The sequence below is a fragment of the Haplochromis burtoni genome, unplaced genomic scaffold, assembly GCF_018398535.1.
Source record: "Haplochromis burtoni strain Fernald_Lab_line unplaced genomic scaffold, NCSU_Asbu1 Contig_83, whole genome shotgun sequence".
Taxonomy (NCBI): Eukaryota; Metazoa; Chordata; class Actinopteri; order Cichliformes; family Cichlidae; genus Haplochromis; species Haplochromis burtoni.
In genome coordinates this window covers 1311628-1328890 of record NW_024582444.1, presented here as the reverse complement: position 1 = coordinate 1328890, position 17263 = coordinate 1311628, and the positions used below count along the sequence as shown (strand labels likewise).

At 43.4% G+C, this 17263-nt stretch overlaps 1 protein-coding gene across 6 annotated transcripts in view; it reads right to left on the bottom strand.

Moving 5' to 3' along the window:
- The window catches only part of LOC102293762 (transcription factor COE1-A), an 89180-nt gene that overhangs the window by 68137 nt on the left and 3780 nt on the right, over nt 1–17263 (bottom strand). For all 6 annotated transcript variants that reach the window (XM_005926348.3, XM_042222301.1, XM_042222302.1 and 3 more), the window contains exons 4-6: nt 17077–17132; nt 11872–11945; nt 7706–7774 (exon numbers count right to left, since the gene is read on the bottom strand). In XM_005926348.3, the coding sequence (XP_005926410.1) occupies nt 7706–7774; nt 11872–11945; nt 17077–17132 (199 nt within the window). The remainder of the gene's footprint in view (nt 1–7705; nt 7775–11871; nt 11946–17076; nt 17133–17263) is intronic.

Genomic DNA, 17263 nt, shown 5'->3' with positions numbered 1-17263 from the left:
AAAAAAAAAAAATCCAGTGCACCACTCACCCGCTGCTGAAAACAGTTGTAGTTTTTGACAACAAGCAGACACCTAAAGTAATCGAGGCATCACAACAGCTTTGAAAGAAACAAATGGGAAAATCTTTGAGACCCTCGTGTCGTGTTTGTAGCTTTTAGGGTAACGTGATCCCTGCCTAAGGGTGGTTATGTGCACTGGGGTGGGGGGTGGGGAGTACCGGGAGACAGGAGCAGGAAGGGGAGGATGAGAGAGGTGAAAAAGGAGGAAATGGGGAGAAAAGAAAAAGGAAAAAAGGTGTATGTGTGTGTGTGGGGGTACATATTACACATCTGTGTGGACTCTCTTCAGTTTTGCCCTTTGGCAGTTTTCTTCCTGATACTCCACGCCCGATTCAAATGATACAGAAATGGTAAATGGTAAATGGCCTGTATTTGTATAGTGCTTTACTAGTCCCTAAGGACCCCAAAGCGCTTTACACTTCCAGTCATCCACCCATTCACACACACAAGCCTGATGGAGAAACTTGGCTCTTAAAAATAAGTTGGAATTAGAATTATTCCAATTTACAGACAATACAAAGGAAAATGTTCGGGGGAAAAAATGAAAAGAAGAAGAAAAAGTAGATAGACAAAGACAACAACACATATCTCCATCTCTGAACCTAAACAAGCTCCTCTGCGTTAATTTAGACAGTTAGAGGAAATGAAAATGTGTGTGTGTGTCTGTGTGTGTGCATGCATGTGTGTGTGTGTGTGTGTGTGTGTCCATTAAAACAAGCAGTCAAACTAAATCAGCAAGTAATGTGAATGCCGAGCTTCTAAATGCTGGGACAGGTGCAGACTGAGAGGCTAAATGAGAGAAATGAATAAAACATAGTCCTCTCTGCCTCTTTCTCCCTCTCTCTTATACACTGTTAAATACACACACACACAAACACAGACAGAGAGAGAGAAGCGAACAGTGGCATTATGTCAATAGTATGAATAATTCCCAGCACCGATGACCTTTAACACAGGAAGTGATACTGCACCTTGAGAGCGTGAGCTGAAAAGAAAGAATCAGCCTCAAATAATTAAATAAGTGTGTGTTTATGAAGTGCGAGACATCTTCACAAACCAGCCAAAGAACCTCAATGTCATCCTCCACACTCACGGAAACACCGAGAATAAATGATGAAGAAGTTTATCTGGTTAAATTCATTTACATTATCCTCCCAAAAAAGTGCAATAAACTTTATAACCACCTAAAAATGATTATATTTGTTGATGCAATCTGTATCGGTAAATAATGTCACAAAGAGAACATCTCACAGGACTTATGGCACCAAAAAGGTTAACTTCATGGAAGCGTGTTTACTGAACTGACCATTTCTAATGGCAGTGACAATAAAAATAGAAAAAAATAGGAAATTAAGAAAATTCTAATTAAGTAACCATAACCGAGCCAGTGAAACTGATGGAAGCAGACAAACCTGGCAACCCAAAGGCAAATGATGCCACTTCTCCCCCCAAAAAACGAGACAACACTACATCTTTCGTAAAGATACAAAAAAAACAGCAAATTCTTAGAACAAGATGAAAGTAAAATCAAAGAAATTTAACTCTGTCAGACCAAAACAACTCTCGGGATTTATCTCAGAGAAACAGAAGAACTAGAAGAAGTGAAAAACCACCACTTTGAATGTCTTCTTCACCATCGACAGTGTAAAACCATGATACTGCACTGCACTGTCATGTTGGCTTATATATAAAGTTTCTTTAGTCATTTGTGTCTTATTCAGTATATATACAACCAAGCATTGGCGTTTTTCCAGGAAAAAAAATCAATAGCTGACATTGGAACCTTTAATTTTTGGATTATGCCTTAAAAATAGCATCTGTGATTTTCAGCTGCCTCTTCAATTTAAAAAAAAAGAAAAAGAAATCCAATGTGCTGTTAATGCAATTTTCTTACATTGTACAGTTCATTATTGTACCTGTACCTAATTATGCTGATGCCAAGCAAAGCAAATTAGAATTTGAGAGGATGAAGATCTGAAGGAAACCAGGGCAAAGACAGAAAAGAGCGATGAGGACGGGTCAAGAAAGGAGGAGGCATATTCTCTCACAGTCTATTTTAGATGTGTGTGTGTGTGTGTGTGTGTGTGTGTGTGTGTGTGTGTGTGTGTGTGTGTGTGTGTGTGTGTGTGTGTGTGTGTGTGTAGGCTACATGTCAGACAGTGACAGTTGAGCGAACAGTGACATACCAGGTTGGCAGAGATATTTTGGTAACTAGGACAAGTGAGAGTGAGAGGGAGAGAGCAATAGTGAGGAAGACAAAGGCGGAAAAGATGAAGAGATCGTTTAGAAGATCCCTCTCACTTTCTGTCGCCTTTCTTCACCTCACCCCTCCATCCGCCCTCCCTCCTCCTCCCCCGCCTCCTCCTCTCTCCTCTTCTATCTGATTGACAGCGCCCCCTCCTCACCCACCCTGTGCTCTTTGATTGACAGGACTCCCCAGACTGAGGCTCTTATCCCCCTGAAACAAACCTGGCTCTGCTCCTCCTCCTTTCTCTCTTCTGTCTGCCTAGACAAGCTCCCACTCCCCCCCCCCCTCCCACCCCCCGCTATACTCCTCCTTTCTTCCTTCTGCTCCCTCTAAATGCCATCTTATCATCTTCACCTCCTCTTTCTGTCATCCCTCCATCCCTTCCTCTTTCCCATCATCTCTTGTTCAAGCTCTGACCCCTCTTAACCCTATAATTCACACACACCACCACACACAACACACACACACACACACACACACACACACACACACACACACACAGGGAACCCCTTAAACCCCGAGGCTTATGTGGGCCCCTTTAGACTTTGAGAGGACACACACACATACATTCACACACACTGGTATCCGTAGCACCCCTACACACAGAAAAACACACGCTCAAACTGCCTTCCTCGCGCCGCGACACTCGTCTAAGCCCTGAACACACACCACCTGAGACTATAACCCCCTCAAACTGCTCACACACGCACAGTCTGAGCCTATTAAGCCAATTGTAGCAGTCTAAACAGGCACAAAGCTGAGCAGTGAGGTAGGTAACCCCTCAGGGCCACGGAGACGAAAACAGAGTCAAAGAAAGAAAAAAGGAGGTTGGGAGAGGGAGCAAAGCAGAGGGGTGTGCAGAGAGAGGGTGAGGTGAAGCAGAGGCACGGAAAAAAGGGAGGAAAAGGAGGAAGCGAGAAAGGGGGAAGTGGAAGTGATGGAGGAAAGTAAGAGAAAAGGGGATGATGAGGATGCTGAGTGATTAAAAAAAAAGACAGTAAGAGTTACAAGTAGAAACTGAATGGCAGTCACACACACATAGACACACACACCCAGAGGAGAAGAGTGGTTGTGGCTCTTTAGGAGTCAAGCAGGCGTATGATAGGATAGCGTTGCATGTCGTTAACCCTATATTAACCCTGAGAGGCAGTGGGATGCTCAGTGTGCTATAACAAGGATTAACTGGGCCACACACACTCACAGATACACTCATACGTACATGGTACGATGGGCTAGCTGTCAGTCACACACATGTGCGCACAAGGACTGAGAGACACGCAATGAGCTGTCAGTCACTCTCTTTAATGGTTCGCACAGACAAATGTTTGAATTTGTTAAAGCATGAGTAATGTGTTTAAATAAGCGTGAGCCTTAACTCTGTTCACATGTCGATGTAACATTTAAATGGCATGTAGATAAGTGTGCTTATGCATATCTCTTCATCTGCCAGTAACCCACTGCAGACTTGGCTGTAGCAACATTTTGGAGCCTTTTCTCTCTACTGTGCACTGTATATGCTATAATGTAATATCAGTTTCACTTGGCTGAAACCATCCCTGCAGAAGCGTTGGGCAGCATTTATACCATGCAACAGTATCCAGGTCTTAGGGCAGTGGTTTCTTTCTTTCTGAGAGCTTTCTTTCCAATTTTATGCTGATATGGGGCTCGTTTTAATGTGAGTGCAGATACTCTTCTTTCCTCCAGCATCTCCACAAAAACCTTTGCTGTTGTTCTGGGATTCGTTTGCACTGTTCACACATTAGTTTCACGGAAACAGAATGCATCTCCTTCCTAAGTATTACGACTGTTGCCCGATCCCATGGTATTTATACTTACATACTATTGTTTGTACAGATGAACATGGTATCTTTCAGGAAATTGCTCACAAGGATGAACAAGGCTTCTGGAACGTCACAATTTTTTTCCAGTGTCGGGGCAGTTTCCTTTGGTTTTCCCATGATGTCAAGCAAAGGGGCCAAGACACACGTCGCACTGACTCTGATGATGCTGATTAGCTCATCACAGGCTTCTAACGCTAGTGAGCAAGTTTTCAAGCTGTTTTAATAGCACACTTACTTAAAGTGCCCGGCAAAGTAGTGGACTGGTGGTCCATACATTCACGTGGAAAAGAACGTTTCTACAGGACTCTATGTATTCCTTTGAAAAACTAAATTGTCGTATGTCTGTATGACTTTGTCAGCCTTTTGCATTGTGAAGGACTTAATTGTGGAGGAAAATCAGCCCACTCTTCCTTAGAGCATTGCTTCAGTTCACTGAGGTTTTTGCACAGCTCGCTTAAGGTCCCACCACAGTATTTCAGTCAGGTTGAGGTTTGGACTTTAACTTGACCATTGCAACACCTTCATTCTTTTCTTTTTCAGCCATTCTACTGTAGATTTTCTGCTCTGTTTGAGATCATTGTCCTCTTGCATGATCCATTTTCAGCAAAGCTTTAGCTGTCAGGCTTGGCCTCACATTTGAGTCTTGGTGCTGTGCATTACGACCAAACATCTCCAATTTGGTCTCATATGTCCAAAGGACATTGTTACAGAGGTTTTGTGGTTTGTTCAGATGCAACTTTGCAAACCCAAGCTGTGAATAAACGCCCCAGACCACCAAACTGCCAAAACGTCTTCTTCTATAGAGGCGCTCACATCTGCTGACGGTCAGTTAAGTGCATTAGCGTCCATCATCCCACATTTTCACATAACTATAAATCCAATGCGGAGCTTGGCACGTGCACATCTGCATGTTGTAGCTTCATACTATCACCAGAGGGCAGTGTAAAAAAAAACAGATCACAGACAAGAATGTGGGATACTCTTGTTTATGTTTGTGCTGTTTTTGGTCTTTTAGTTGAGCCGTTAAAAAGAAGGAATTTATCACAGACATCTTTGTAGCGAAGACGCCATTTCTTGTTTCATTTCTTCTTCATCCCGAAACATTGGCATTACCTTTCAGTTCAAGCCAAATTGTCAACCAATCCGGATTGTACCTTTGTAACTATTATAGCTAAATGCAGCATACACTTGAGTATGTATAACCACAGATGCAGGGGGATATATCTGCTAAGCCCTTAATGTTTTCATTGTAACTGTTTAAAATAACTATTAAAGTTACATTTTGAATATTTCTTTGGAGTGGGTGAGTTAATTCGAGCTCTACTTCTGTTTACAATCAATGACACTTTAAGCTGTCATTTTGACTTTGCCTCATTCTCTCTCCACATGTTTGCGTCAAACAGCAGAGCTCCAGATGTTACACCAAGAGGCTGTGAACCACTGCAAAGTGGAGGGGGCAACAGGAAGTATCCCACGGTATCCACGGTAACCTTGACATTCCATCTTGACCAAGTTCCCTGACATCTCCCACAATTCACTCCGCTTTTCTCCTCCTGCCGTGGAAAATGAGACGCACACCCCTGTGTGTGCGCACACACACACACACACTTCAATAGTCATCAAGCATCAATGTAACAAACAGTGACACACGTATTATGATTATGCAGCTATTACTTTGTCAGTTTGTGTCTAATATATCAGCTATTCTTTTAGGGGCCAAACCCAAACCTTGGCCATGAATCCACACACGCAGATTACATACACACTTTCTAGGCAAATATATAAAAGGCTGTAAGCTGAGACGTTTGAGATAGCCGACAAAACAGGAGAATTGGGCGGTGGTGCGGCAATACCTATAATATCCTTCACGAACACACAAATGCACGTATAGCGTATGACACACGCACACGTTTGTGCACTTAATAAGATTTCTCCAAACACAAAGAAAAAGAGGAAAGAGGAGTTTTGCACCGTATAGAGCGAAACCTTGTACATCCCCTCCAAAGTGGCGAGAATAAAGAATCTCATTCATGCCAAATTATCCCTGTAATAACCTTTCTGACCTCTGTTTGCGGCGCTGATCACACTGATGTTTGTCTTTATGAACCTTTAGTGAAGAAGCACTGAAGGACAGTCTGTGGATACAAAGCTGAGAGTCTATGGTGTGATTACTGTTCATCAGACGCTCATAAGCCACAATATTTAAACCTCAGTTTCAATTGTGTGGTTCCTCACGCCACACAATGGGGGTATGCTTAGGGTAGTGCATGGGAACACTGTCAGTGGGTCGTCTGGGTCCTGTAAGTTGTGGAGTGTTTCCTCCGTATATCTCACTTGGTCTAGCACATCTTACATGCAGTATGATTGGACTGGAATCTGGAGATCTGGATATCCCGAGGCAGGGTCAAAACCCCGAACTCTTTGTCGTGTTTCTTGAGCCATTCCAGAGAAGTCTTTGCAAGAGTACTAGTGCCTCAGGGAGTGTGCTTGGACTGCAACAGTGTCTAGATGCTGTGAAAGTAATATCCACATGAATGCCAGCACCCACTGCACTGCAACAAGAAGATCTGAGGTATTTACCTCATCTGTCAGTGCTTTTAATGTTGCAGATGATCAGCTTATATTATAATTGCCAAAAATCTTTCACAAACTGAAACTTAAACATCTGGTCATGGTGAAATAAGAAAAGAAAGAAACACTTGGTACAAATCTGCAGGAATATGATATTTTGTACAGTGATTTAAGTTGTGTAACAATGTGGTGACAGGGAGTAGAATATTTCACTCCTCTTCCTGTGAATTACTCAAACACATGCAGACAGACCGACAGAACTGCTCGCAGAGGGTTAAAACAACTGCCAAGGAGAAATCAGATTAAAATGAGGTTGGATCTTATTTCAGTTTTTCTCTGTCACTTTTTTTTTGTTCTTCTTCGCTCATGACCCACTTTTCTGTGCTGCTGCAGGAGAGACAGAAAGAGGGGTGGGGTGGATGTTAAGGGAGGGATAACTTCAGTCCTCTCCTGTGACAGACAGAAGGGAAGAAAGAGAGCGACAGACAGACAGAGACGAGCGGCAGGAAAACAACAGACGACTCCTGCTAGTGAGCTGCTTTGTGTTTCGCGTGACGTAGAGGAAACACACATTCATCTGAGCACTCAAGTCTGAAAGTGCGCCTTTGGGATGTAACAGAGCAGCTGATGTGTATTTGTGTCCCCTCTGCAAAGATCGATGATTACGTTACTAGAGTGCGCATGTACATGCAGATAAAACCTGCGTGTGTGTGTCTGCAAGTGTAATTCCACACTGTCACCACCCACTCATGAGTCCTGCTGTTTGACTTATAAAAGCAAAATTGGTTTCTCAAATGCTTCCCGTGCATCTGAGGCTGCTGATTCTATCGAGGAGTGACAGCAGCTCATCCAAACACACAAACATCCTGTCCCACCGCGCCGTTCAAACGGGTCAGCGCACAAACCCTCGTCCACTGTGTGTCTGTGGGTGTGCGCAAGTGTGCGCGCAAGGAGAGAGAGAGAAGAGGCAAAGTGAGAGACAGTACCTGTCGATGATAACAGGGTCTGAGGGTGTCTCATTACGGTTTCCACAGCTCTTCTTGTCACAGCACCGACTACGGGAAGAGAAAAGAAGACCGTCAGGGAAGAAGACACAGGGCAAAGTGGGGGGAAAATTTGGGCATAGGGTACATTTTATGGAATTTCCAGATTAGAGGTTTAAGTGGGAGTGTTGCAGTGCGTGCCTTTCGTCTGCACTGATAAAACAAATTTATTACAACATCTGCAGAATTTGTCCCAATCTGTCGAAAACAGGCCATAGTGAATTTTACTGAAAGTCTTTCAGAGAAATCTGCCCTGAAAGCAAGGATAAAAATAGACCTGCAAGACAAGGAAAGTGACTGTATAGCAGGATCTGAAGGAAATACGCTGTGGGATCGCTGCTTTAACAAATACATTAAAAAAGACACTGCCGGATTTATTGTTGGTCGTGGTTTGTCTCACTAGTGGGTAATTTGTTGCTGTGGTCACTGCCTAGCATTTCTTTTTTCCATTTTCTCCACTTTTTACTGCTGAGCTGGTTGATATTCATTACCAGTGTTCCCAGTATAAGGTGCACCCTTAACCACAGTTTGCCCATCTGGCTCAAACAATCAACTATTAAGATAGTAGTTTCATCCGAATCCCAACAACCTCTCAAACATTCAGGTTTTTAGGATTGGGCTCAAATAGATGATTTAATTTTGCACAGCACATTATAAGAACTACGCAGGTAGTAATTTAGCTGAAGAGCAAAATAATATAAAGATAAGTTCCAGAGCTCCAGGCACCAAGATCGTGTTTTGGCTTAAAACTGATCTTTTAACAACCTTAACCAGATGTTGCAAAGCTCCATTTTCCATTTTGCAAGATTGCCAGGAGTCCTGCCCCTACATTACACACGCATATACTAACATTACATGCTAGGTCACAATTTTACAGCGTTTATTGTAAAACACCATGCTTTGTGCTGTGGAGAGCCACAACACTTTTTCCTATGAAACTAGACTGTAATGGGGCATTACACCTATTTTCATAGCCCATGAAGGTGACTGCATAATATGATTGTAACTCTGGGGTTTTGTAAAGTCTCAGAATAATAACCTCTCCTAGTGTCAATATGATACTGTTGGGGTTATGAAAGGTTAATTAGTTAAAATCCCCTCCACATGTGTTGCAAGAAAATGTTTTCATGAGTACGTAATTAACAAGCTGAGATCATTTAGATGCTTATAGTCAAGTTTTTTCCAAAGGCAACATAACCAACAGCATAATCGTCTGGAAATCGAGCGCGAAAAGTCCATCCTAATTGTACTGATGAACCATCAGGTAAAGTGGAGATGGAAACAAAAAAGAAGCCCGAGGCTCCAAAAACACGTGGGTGGTATACACACACGCACACGCATGCACGCACATATGTGAGAAAAAAAACAAAACACCTGACATGGTTACCGAAATTCACACGTGTACTACAAGTGTGTCAAAAAAGGCTTTCTTCCATGCATCAATTATGAATAAAGGTGTAAGCAGGAGGGCGGAGGATAAAGATGGCTATGGGTGGGGAGGGGGGAGGGGGTAAAGAGTGAGAGGGTGTGCGTGGGATGGAGAGCTAAACGAAGAGGGTGAGAAGGGGAGGGAGGGGAGAGGAGGGGTCTGGGTGGGAAGAAGAGGAAGGGGAGACATCTCGGGTTTCCCGCTGTCACAGATGGCAGAGGTAGAAAGAAAGCGACTGATACGTTACACCTTTCTCATTGTCTCCGCTATCTGCCGCTCTTTCTGCTCTCGCTGTCGTTTGCTCTCTGCCGCTCTATGAACTGGGTCATTACACTGTAACTTTGGAGAGCAGAGCGCAGCAACAGAGAGAGGTTAGAGAGAGGAATCAAGCAGGAGATCAGGGACCGGGGTGGGGGGTGAAAAAGGAAAGCTAAACCAGATGAGGGAGAGGTAGAGGGAAGGGTGGGTGATGGCGTGGGAAACAGAGGGGATGGAATAGATGTGAAGGAAACTTAAGGGACAGAAGAGGAAGTGGAGGAAGGAGAAGAGTGTTTTATGCTATGAAAGGAGAAGGAAGGGGTGGGATGGGAGTAATGCAGGACCTATATCTGTAAATGCTAGTGAGCTAATCATCTGCTCTAACATGCATCTCCCACCAAACACACATAAGACATGATTTTCACCTGATCTTTGTGCTTTAATCACTGAAACAATGAGTCCAAATCGATGCAATGTCTCTTACTTGCAATTTACATGTGTTGGGAGGGAAAATGCCAAAATAAATTCACAACTTACAAACTTTGTTTTTTTGTCTCTGTAAATGAAAAATCTTTGGATATTGACTGTTGGCCAATCAAAGCTAATTAGATAATGGGTGTTTAACTTTAATTTTAATAGTCAGAATGATTAGCAGCTATGTTAACATGTCAGTGATCACATGATATAAATAAAGTCAAGAGATTAGCCTTAGATTTTGATTAGTTTAGCAAACATAATAACTTAAAAACATAAGTGACAGGTTCATCATCCATAATTCTATTCCTGGAGAGATATGTTTCATTCAAATGTCTGTTTAAAAAAAAAGATACAAATAATAACAGATAAACGTCTGCTTACACAGAAGCTGAGCAGCCAAGGATTTTCCAAATTCACAGAAATTTGTCTAAAAGTATATTTCATGTCCTGGAGTTTCCAAAGAAATGAAAACTATTATGCTAAAATGTCCACAATAAATTAAACTCCCCTTAAAAATAAAAGCAGTTTCAACCAGCTATACCGAGGCTGCTCTGTCAGACAGAGTGAAATAAAATATCTACAATGCCATAAAGCTTCTTGATTTGAAAGAGGGCAAATGTTAAAATACACTGAGCACGACCAACATTTGTATTAAGCGCGTTCATTGAAGCATCTATTGTCCAATTTTAGAGTGAAATCACTCACGTATTCGTGCCAGCGCTTCAGCCAATTTTGCAACGCAGGTCTTTGTGGTGGCAGATTGGCTGGGAGCATATGGCTAATAGCACTGCCGTGACAATAAGCCACACTGATTAATGGACGCCCTGAGCTCTTTGTGTGTGTGTGTGTGTGTGCGTGTTGTGTTGTGTGCAAAGCCCCCGCTGCAGAATCAGCATGTGAGAACATGAGGCAACAGCCGTAACTTTGACCTCAGCGGCTGTTGAAGACAAGCGACTGTTTACACTTGCTGCAAAAGCCATACTTTCTGCACTGTTGCTCCCCCAAAGGAAGTATTTAAAACAAAATCCTGCAGGACAGAACGAGCACCTTCTACCATACGAGAGTCATACCGTACAGGTTACGCAAGCACATTTGATTCAGGTCCGCAATTATCCTCCACTTGATGAACGGCAATAATTTACAATAAAATCTATTGCCAAATTGTTTATTTATATATTCACTGTAAATCAGAATTTCAATTGGTCTATCATGAGCCTCTCCAGCTGAACTGCCTGAGGAATATTCACCAAGCTATACGATGAAGTATTAGTGGGCCTGATTTCACAACTAAAGTCCCTGTGTGCGCATGTAGATGAACCCCAATTTATATTGGTACAGTTAAAGTTTTTCAGTGACAAGGTCAAGGAAAAAGAACAACGTAATTCATGTGCTAAATCTGAATTTTTATAACTGCGCTGTGCAGGGCTCTGAATACACAAGCATACTTCTTTGTGTCTACGGATCTATGTGTGTGTGCGAGTGTGTGTGTGTGCGCGAGTTCCTGCCTATTTTTTATAGTCAGATTGAAGAGCAAGGCCCATTTGTTAGCCATGAAACAACAGAAGGGTTCAGATTGACTAATGAGTTTCTCTGTGTCCTAATTAACCAGGCGTCAGAGACACATGCGCACACAAACTACACATGTTCCCGCGCGCACGTTTCCTATTGTATAGGATAGGTCGGCAAAACGCCCCTATAAATAGAACTTTCCTCCCAACCTACTTCCAAAGAAATTCATCTTAAGCTTATAATTAAAGCAACAACTATGATAGCCAAAACTCATCTTCCTCAACAGATAGGGCTTCAGGTGTGTGTGCGTATGTGCGTGTCGAGGGGGGTTAATGAGGGTGACAAAATAAGAAATGTACATAGCGGTGATTGGTGAGAACTTCACAGGCAAAGAATGCTGGAGGAGAGAGGAGAGATGTGATGCATCTGTTCTCACCTGCACATGATCTCATGTGTCAGTAGCACTCTGCACATCTCTGGGTTCTTGTCCTGGCCTTCGTAAACAATCGGCTGAAAAGAAAGAGGAGAAGAAGAAAGCGGAGAGTTAAACTCACAGGCTCCAGCGTGCTCATTTCACAGCACACCAAAGCCTCTTACTGTTTTTATTTACGGTGTGTGAGTGGCTCACAGAGATCCATTTAACTGATATGTAATACAACAACAGAGCAATCATCAGAAGTTGGACAGATGAGATTTGTTAATGGGATCAGTGAATTGTTTTTGTGGGAACTTTAAACCTTCATTTTCAAAAAAAAAGCTTTGAGGAAATTACTATCTTAATAGTAGATTTATATCATAACGAGCATGAAGCTGCACCTTGACTTGTAGTTTTTCTGTAACGTAACTGCACCGTACACTTAGAATAGCGCCAAAGTGTTATTGCGATAATAGGTTAGGTCCCACTTCACCTCCATGAACGCATCCTTCATCAGTAGCACCTCTACTTCACATACACTCACACCCATTGTGTCTCACACCCCTCCTTACACACACACACACACATGCACACATATGCACACACTGAGCTGATTCACACTCATTGTTTTAGAAAATCCTCAAAATAACAACCATCATCTCATCGGCTCCGGAGAATGGTCCTCACATTTTCTGCCTCTGCTGCCGAGGCTTCACCTGCTTCTGTTACACAACACTCCCGCGCTGCTATGGAAGCAGAATAAACCGGCATAAGTCACACACCACTAAGCTACCTATCAATCAATACGCACGCCCTGTCAGTCTTTGGTCTGCAAAAGCTGGTTTGATGTGTCGTACCGAAAACTGCGGCGAGCCTGACTGAGTGACAAGATCGCTTTCCTCATGAGCAGCCAGGAAGTTTCTCTGCCCTTTCAAATCATCTCTGGCTCATGTTTAGACTGCCTGCTGCCATCAAGTGAACAATGATGAATGAATAAAGCTGATTTTAAGACCACTTAACAAGGCCACACTGACACCGCCATACTTGGAAAATGAGACATGTATATTCACATGTTAATGCATACCTATGTTATGTCTAAGTAGCTTTAAAGCTTATGGACTGTCAGATATACTACACATGGCCCAAAACTCAAATGCAAACCCTCTAAGAAGAACAATCAGTGCTTTTATTTCACCTGTGATTCCTTTTCATTCTCCATGAAGTGAAATTAACAGGGGCACACTTTGCTGGTTGCATAAAACAGGATTCAGGGGCACAGTGGAGAGGCTCTGAACCTCCCAGTGGCTTCTTATTGGGGCCTCAAGATGAGCAAAGGGTGTAGGCTGAACCTCTCATTTGTACCAACTATGTGAAACTTAATGGAAAGCAGTGACAGAGGCTGTACTGTCTGAGGGCCCCAGTATTGTAGCCTAAAGCATTTCATACTAATAGCTAGCTGTGTTTTCTGGAATTGGAGCCCCCATGTGTTTCAGGGCCCGAGGCCCTTGTCAGTTACAATTTTCCATGCATGTGCATATTCCATTTGAACCCCTCCTCCCCACGCCTGCAGGAAATCTATCGATATGTGAACCTGGAGACCGAAAAGCTCCTGGTGGTCCAGGATTCCAGGGATGTGCACCCACAGTCGATTCAAGCACGGGGTGAAAATATGAAACAAAAATGAGCTCATGGAGGAATCTGCACCAGGCTAAGCTGACATTCTCCAAGAAAAGCCAATCTGACCAAAAGCTGTCAAAGCGTCTGACGCAAGTTCAAATACGCAGGAAAGAAAATAAGCGTTTGTTCAGATTGTAAATATTTTAAATGACCTCAGACAAAGAAGAAAAAAAACCGCTCCCATTAACACACTAGTGAGGTTGATCCGACACCCAACATCTGAAACTCTTTCTGGAAACGCTCACTCATCAACATTTGAACCGTAAAATCCCCCTGATTGCCCTTTAATGAAAGCCAAATCTAAGTGTGGGGAAACGCAGAGAAGGACAGAATTCTGACAGAGCAAATCTGAAGAGGAAACGTGTTTTATAAACCACAGTTGTGTCTGTGATTAGTCCTGCTCCTCGCGCCATGGGAAAAGAGTGGGCCAGGAGAAAGCAATGAGCTTGCTCCCTAACCTCGCCGAGCGCGCATCACCATCATCTCTTCCCTTTTTTTTTTTTGCACTTTGCTATTTTCTTGTCTTACGCCCACACACAAACACACAAGTAAACCATTAAACCTTTGGCTGGGTGAATGCATTGATCTTTCTAAACAGAACAGCCGTGTCGCCCGTGACACGTACCACCACATAACAGCCCACCTCCTTTATTTAAGGCGATCGGGTCAACAGCATAGATGAGCTACAGTCTGGGTCATGCAGCAAAAGTAAAAGTTTGTAACTGTAAAAGACATCCAGTTCTTTCCCACCTGACTGATTGCTGCTCGCCCTGTGCCAACAATCTTTCTTTTTTAAACCAGTTTGGTTTTCGAGAGAGGTCTTGCGTTACGGAAGATAAAACAAAACATTAGTATTTACAGCAGAACTGCATGAAACTAAGGTCTAAAGTTTCTAATTGGTCTGCCCTCATGGCAGCTGGAGACCTCTGGAGCTCCAAAGAGGAAAAAGTGACAATGCAAAGATACTTCATCCACCCTCTGTGACAGCCTCTTGTGTTAGTGTGTACCTTCCTCTACCGCCACAGCCCACGTTTGCCTCAGATTCGTCATTGCTGTCACTTTGCCTGCTCTGCTCCTCTCTTTCATCTGCTTTTCCCTCCTCTGTCTCCTTCCTCTCTCCACCTCAGCAGGCCTTTCACACAGCATCTTTGCTTCTCTGTTCCCCACCTTTGAAGTGGCGTGATATGTGCGGCATGTAAACAAGGATCCGTTAAGCAGGGGAACACACTTCCTCCTGCGTTAGTGTCAGGTCGACTAGCGAGCTAGTGATCCGACAGGGCCGCAGTGACAGACGCTTTATTCTCCGGGACAGAGTCGTGATCAACGAGCTCCACGCTCTGCTTCTGAAGACTAGGAGGTGCTCTCCTTCTCCGTTTAACACAATCAGTTCTGGCCCTCAGCGCACAAACACAGAACAGGTAGACTTACAGAAATAGAACAGAAACAGGCAGCAGCTTTTAAATGCCAAATGTTGGAGTAGGCTTTTCCTTTACTGGCTGTTAAATCACAGTGAGAAGGGCGGAAAAAAACAGAATAAAAGTCGTTTGCCTCATTATAGTGTGTCGCACATACTCTGAATTACAGAGTCGAATATTTAAGTAAAACTAAAATGAATACTTTACACCACTGATCAACTACTAAAACTGAGAAATTCATACTAAAAACAAATCTATGTTTCTATGGTTTACTCTGAATAATCTTAGAGAAATGACCCTCTTGCTTTCTTGTTTTTATCGTCTTCTGTTTCTGGGCTTTTAAACAGTGAAACGTGTGAAAGGTATGCTACTACGGCACCAAGAGAGATTAACGAGACTAGAATAAGGCTGGATTTTCGAGCATTTGCATCATGACAAATGTAAATATTGATGATTATTTCCTAAGTTGTAAAACAGAAAGCCTGTTTCATTATCACGGTTACAAACTCAGCAGCTCTTTATTTTGTGTGTTCCTGTCAAAAATGTGTTTGGGCATGCTGGGCTCGGGTCGTGTGTTTTCAATTTTGGTGGATGAAGCCACATCTTGTTAACAACCAGTGAAATAAGAGCGACACCAGTGCAACCTCTGGTCTTCTGTGTGGCTTCTTCTTCTTTTCTTTTTTTCTTTTTTTCTTTTTTTCCCCGCCTGGCAAGACAACAGTGGGTGCGAACAAATGCCTGTGTGTGCGGTTAGAGACAGCGGCCATGACATCACTGACCAGCTAAGCCAACCTCGCGACTGTTTTGGTTTGACCACCTGTTAAAGTTCCATTCCTCCACTACTGGGAATAACACACACACACACACACACACACACACACAAACTCAAGCGAGCATGCTTTACGCCTTCTCCAAAGCACCTTTGCACATTTACTGTATACATACAGCACTAAACACCTGCTCCCCTTCCCCATCCACACAGCCACAGAGCAGCACTCACACAGTGCAAGGAAGGCACCACAGGTGCAGCACACCTGCCTCCATCCTTTTTTTCCCCCCTTTTCAAATATTGAAATTCTAAAAAGCCATTAATTTTTTCAGCATGAAAAAGTGTGCATGTATTTAATTTTTTCAAACTCTACAGGAGAAAGTCCCAACTGTGTGTATGCGTGTGTGTGTGTGTGTGTGTGTGTGTGTGTGTGTGTGTGTGTGTGTGTGTGTGTAGCTGGTTGTCACCCCACCAAGCCGAACCTAAAGAGTGTTATTAGGAAACAGTGTGGTCTCTTAGGCCTGCCAGCGTGCACACACACACACACACAGTATGTGGTGCAACGTGGCAGCAGTAATGTGAGACTGTCAGAGCCTGGAGTCACATTAGTAAGTATTCAGTGCATGGTGGGCTTCTTGGCTCCTCATACCTTGGCTTTCACAACACACACACACACATTTTGAATTCCATCAGGCAGATAACTCTCACTCGCACTTTCTTCATGAACAAAAACAATCAGTTTTCATCCTGACTTTACCTGCGGGACCAGGAGCGCACAAACTGAAAATGCATCCCTGTCTTCCCGCCTCTCTCCTCAAACTCTACCTGCTCCTCTCTCTGTCTCCCTCTCTCTCTCTCTCTCTCTCTCTCTCGCTCTCCCTCTTATAAATGTACACATAAACAAAAACAAGAGCATTACCAGAAAAATTGGATCTGATCGGAATGCTTGATACGCAGCAGACCAAATCCCAGAGGTGCCCTTATATCTTTCCACTTCCTACTGCGAGCAGCAGAATTACGCTCCTGTTCCTCAACACCCGCTCGCTGCCTCCTCACTCTAATCACAGCGAGAGGAGCACAGGCAAAAACGCCTGGAGCCATGCCGTGTGTGTGTGTGTGTGTGTGTGTGTGTGTGTGTGTGTGTGTGTGTGTGTGTGTGTGTGTGTGTGTGTGTGTGTGTGTGCCCCCACCCACATACACTGTGGAAACACCCACCCATTGAATCATACACGCATAAACATTCATTTCTGTGTGAAATAGAGGAGGGCGGTGGAGAACAAGAGGATCAGTGGAGCAGCTCTTTGTCAGAGAGGTAACAGGAGAGGTGACAGACCGCTCTGAGAGTGTGTTAGGGTGTGTGTTTACCTGTTTAGTCATGGAGTCTATGAGTCGAACATAAAAGTCCTGCTCTGTTCTGATGCCTGTTGGGATCCAGAGGAAGGGAGAAATATTGTAAACTTTACACATATTTTAACACACAGTGCAGCACGTTGCAGGGCATTTAAAATACGTGGAATTAGGTTAGCAAAGTGGCAGCAGCGGGAACAAGGAA